The sequence below is a fragment of the Fukomys damarensis genome, unplaced genomic scaffold (assembly GCF_012274545.1).
Source record: "Fukomys damarensis isolate Sample0158 unplaced genomic scaffold, DMR_v1.0_HiC HiC_scaffold_28, whole genome shotgun sequence".
Classification (NCBI taxonomy): Eukaryota; Metazoa; Chordata; class Mammalia; order Rodentia; family Bathyergidae; genus Fukomys; species Fukomys damarensis.
Window position 1 is genome coordinate 6,353,901 of NW_022900940.1, and position 4,545 is coordinate 6,358,445.

The 4,545-nt window shown below is 47.6% G+C and overlaps 1 protein-coding gene across 1 annotated transcript in view; it reads right to left on the reverse strand.

Annotated features, from left to right (window-relative positions):
* Rybp (RING1 and YY1 binding protein) overlaps positions 1-483 on the reverse strand; it is a 77,446-nt gene extending 76,963 nt beyond the window's left edge. The window contains exons 1-2 of the mRNA XM_010629979.2: positions 463-483; positions 18-298 (exon numbers count right to left, since the gene is read on the reverse strand). Coding sequence (XP_010628281.1) covers positions 18-298; positions 463-483 — 302 coding nt within the window. The remainder of the gene's footprint in view (positions 1-17; positions 299-462) is intronic.
* Positions 484-4,545: the final 4,062 nt, after the last annotated feature.

The following is a 4,545-nucleotide window of genomic DNA, read 5'->3' on the forward strand; positions in this document are numbered from 1 at the left end:
GGCAAAGGGCTCGGTGCCCAGTGCAGCGGCCCCGCTGGGTTGCCGCTGGGGCCCAGGCCCGGTTGACGCTCCCGGACAAGTAGTTCCACGCAGTTTGCACGCGCTTCGGGGGCCACCCGCTGTCGCGCCGCTCGCGACCCCCGAGGCTTGCAATTCCCAGAGAGCCGGCAGGGCCTCCTTTAGCCCACGTTTCTCCGCACTTGTGCTCCTCTGCCACGCGGAGCTTCGTATCTGCCACTTCTAAAGTCCCAGCTTCCAGTCGTGTCGCCAGCCCAGAGCCCCCGCCCCGGAGGGAACTCTGCAGAAAAGGTGAGGCGTGACTGAAAGCCCCCGAGGCCAAACCCTGAGCTTTGCACCCACTCTTCTTGGACAACTCCCTCCACCGCCCCCGCAGCCTGAATAGGGCGTTTCCCTAGAGAAGTTGCTGTTCAAATCCTGACGACCACATGCCAGCGTTCTGACCTCGTGCCGCAGCTTCTGCATCTCCAGAATGAGGCCAATAACCCTCCTCCTAGGATTGTTTTGAAAAGTGAGACACAATGGATGGAAAGCACGCATATCGGTGCCTGGCACTTGGGAAGCGCCTGGGACTGGCTTGGACACCATTTTCCCCACGGTAGAAAATCGCTGAAGGTGGGGAACGATTAGTACCCCTCACTTTCTGCGCTGCCCGAGGGACGCGCTGGCCAAATTAAGTAGAAAGCGACTCCAGACCCTCTGCCCTCAGGTACTGCGGAGGTACTATAGAGAGAGGGTCCAAAATAAAAGGCATAGCTTGGGAGGGGCTGAGGCCCCCACATGGGGGGAGGGACAAGGACAAGGGACGGGCTAGAAGTAGGGGGTGGGGACGGGATGTGGAGGGAAGATAAGGAAGGGCCGAGGATCGGTTAACTTGCAAACGCCAAGTAGGATGTTATCAGCATGTCCCACAGAAGGGAGGCACGCCCCCGCCCTCCGCGGGAGACCTGGAAAGCTCCCTGAGTCTGAGAATCCAGGGAGCCTGAAGTCTTAGGGCCAGTCCAGGCATCAGAAGGGAGAGAACGAAGGAGGAGACAATGTGACAATGATCAGCACATTATGTCCTCTCCAGCCAGAAACACCCAGGAGGGCCAGGAGGAGCAAAGCTGTTTAGCAAGGGTCATCAACCTCCCTGCCCCCACCCCCCCGGCTGCCAGAGATGCCTTCTCAGGAAGAGAGGGAGGAGAGGAGGAAAAAGACAAGGAGTGGAACCCTAGGGACAGAGGGACCTGAGAAAGCTGAGGACCATGCACTAGAGCTGTGGCGTGGTGCCACAACCTGCAGCGTCTAGTGTGTCTGTTGTGCTCCTGGGACTGCCCCTACTGTGAAGAAGGTACAGAGAAAAAGGGGGCATTAACCCCCCAGGTGTGTGTTTTGTACTCTGGTAATCATAGCATTATGGGGGGCCTGAGGCAGAATGATCACAAGTTTGAGCCCAGCCTGGGAAATTTAGCAATTTAGACCTGTCTCAAAAGGGTTTGTGATGTAGTTCAGTGTGAAAGCCCTAGGTTTAATCTCCAGTACCAAAAAGAGGGAAGAAAAGTTCCTGGAAGCCAGGCTTGGTGGTGCACACCTATAATTTCAGAGTAAAAGAAGCTGAGGCAGGATTGTGAGTTCAAGACCAGCCTGGACTACATAGGAAGACCCAGTCTCAAAATTCCAAAAAGAAATTCTACCGATGTGCCAAAGTATAGCTGAGTGGTAAAGCCACTGCCTGGCCTGTGGGAAGATCTTGGGTTAGATCATCATGCCGAAACAAAAATACCACTGGAGGAGTGGTCTCCAGACAGGGAGCTGGTAGCCACAGGTTGGGGAAAGGAGACTGACTTCATCATCATTGTTATTATTGAAGTAAAATACACAGATCATTTTGCAGCTCAGAGCATATGGGTAACATCCTTTTATCACAATCTAGATAAAGGTATACGGAACGTAACTGCCCACCACACTGCTTCAGGCAGCCAGTATTCCAAATTTTGTCAGCACAGCTTAGTTTTGCCTGTTCATGAAGGTCAATTCCTTGGATAGCATGGGATCTACACTTGTGTCTGGCTGGCAATTTTTGCTCAACATAAAATTTATAATATTCCTCCACATTGATGCCCCTACATCTGTAGTTCATTTTCTTTCTTTACTCAATACCATAATTTATTTTTATTCATAGGACATTGGCTCTTTTTTTCAGTATATCTTCTGTCTTTGTCCTGTGTCACCTTTTTTTTCCAAAATAGAAATAGTTTTTTTAAAAAGTTTTTTTGAGACAAGGTCTCACTATGTAGTCGAGAATGACCTGGAATTCACTATGTAGCCCAGGCTGGTCTCAAACTCACAGCAATCCTCCTGCCTCAGCCTCCTGAGTGCTGGGTTTACAGTCATGTGCCACCACACCTGGCCTAAAATACTTTTAAGGAAAGAGAGTTTCCAGAATAAACAGCTAATTTCTAGGAAAAACTCAGTGGTATAACTGTGCAGGCTCCAATTTCATTTAAATATTGGAAGTCACCCCAATAATGCAGTGAATGCTCTGGACCAGGGGGCTCTAGGTGGCTCTAGGCTGGAAAATTTCAGCCAGAGCCAGGTGGCCAACAAAGCCTCCTCCAAGCAGTTGCCTTGGACCAAGTGGAACAAGGGGACCAGTGACGGGGGACGGTTCCTCCTGGTTCTCTACTTCCTACCTTGAACTCCATTTCCTATCTCATTTGAAGGAATGACCCTGCTTTTAAGAACTCTTTGAGGGCGGGGGATTTAGCTCAGTGGTGCTGCCGCCTGCCTCGCAAGGGCAAAGCCCTGAGTTTGATCCCTGGTCCAAAAAAAAAAAAAAAATTATAAGAGCTATTTGAAGCTGGTGCTTTCAGTGTAGATGCTAGTTAGAACCCCACCCCAACAAATGTCTGGTGTAAATGACTCCACCAGAACCTTTTTTAAAAAGCAAAACACTCACTGGTACATTTTAGATATACATAATGATGACACTCATCTTAAGGAAATTGCATGGGCACATGCTATATCCTACCTCTTGTTTTTTTCCTCTCCCCCACCATACCCCTCAAGTCCCACTCCCCTCCCTGTAAGCAAAAGCTTTGTTCCCACTTTTTCCTTCGATTTGTACTGTTTTTCTTGTCCCTTTCTTCCTTCCCCCCCTGCCTGTTCCCCTTCTCATTTGAACATTTTCTTCCCATTTCCCAATATTTATTATACATTTTAGTCCTTATTTCCACTTTCAGCTTCTCACACCAGAGACACAGTGTGGTATTTAAATGTGTATCCAATTTATTTCATTTTAAGAGTATCATCTCAAGGTGCGTACATTTAGCTATAAATGTCTCAAGCTCTTCTGTATGGCAGAGTAGTACTCCATTGTATAAAAAAATCTTTTTTATCCATTCGTGGATTGATGGGCATTTGAGCTATTTCCAAGACTTAGCTATTACAAACTGTGTCGCTGTTAACATGGGTGTGCATATATCCCTGTGGTTTGATGCTTTTAATTCTTTCAGGAAGATACCAAAGAGGGAAATGACTGGATCAAGTAGAACCTCTAGTTTTAGTTCTTTGAGGAATCTTCACATTGATTTCCATAGTGGCTGTATCAAGTCTACACTGCCACCAACAATGGAGAAAGGTTCCTTTCCCCACAGCCCCTCCAACATTTGTGTTGGTTGATTTCTTGATAACAGCCATTCTTTCACTAGAACCTTTGACAGGTTAAAACATTGTATTTTGTCTTCCTTTCCCTCGTTTATTCCACTTTACTCCCACCAGTGTCTTTGCTGACCCTAGAGCAGTTACTACCCTGAGGGCCTGGGACTTATTACTCCCCCTGCTTAGAATGTCCTTTACCCAGACATCTACATGGTAAGCTACCTCCTTTCTTTATGGTCTTTTCTCAAAAGTCACATTCTCAGTGATGTTTTCTCTGGTCTCTCAATCTAAGAATTTTATATACCAGCAGTGTTCATTACTTTTCTCATTGTTGAGACAATACCTCACACCCAAAGTTAAAGGAGGAAAGGTTTATTTAGCTCACAGCAGAGGTTTCAGTCTGTAATCAACAGCCTCCAAGGCTGGGTGGCATGGCAGACAGGCATCTGAGAGGAGAAACAGTTCATGACAAACCAAAGACAGAAAAAGCATGCAAGCAAGGGACCCTTTACAGGGCCTTTCTGCTCTGTCTATTTTACCCAGGCTACTTAGGACCGGTAGCACTCACACCCTTAATCCTAGTGCCCTTGAGCCTAGCATTGCACCATGAATCATTTCTAGCATCACACACTCCATACCCAGCATCTCTGGAAAAACCTCACCAATGACTGCATGAAGTTTGGGGAAAACATCTGGACACAAGCCATATCACCAGCCCACAATGCAATGCCTCAAGTCCTCCATTTACACTTTGCTTTTTCTCCTTGACATGGATCATCAACGTACCCTGTGGGATAGGGATGTAGCTCAGTGGTTCCACTGCCTGCCTCCTCGAAAGTGCAAGAACCTGAGTTCAAACCCTGGTACCAAAAAAAAAAAAAAAAA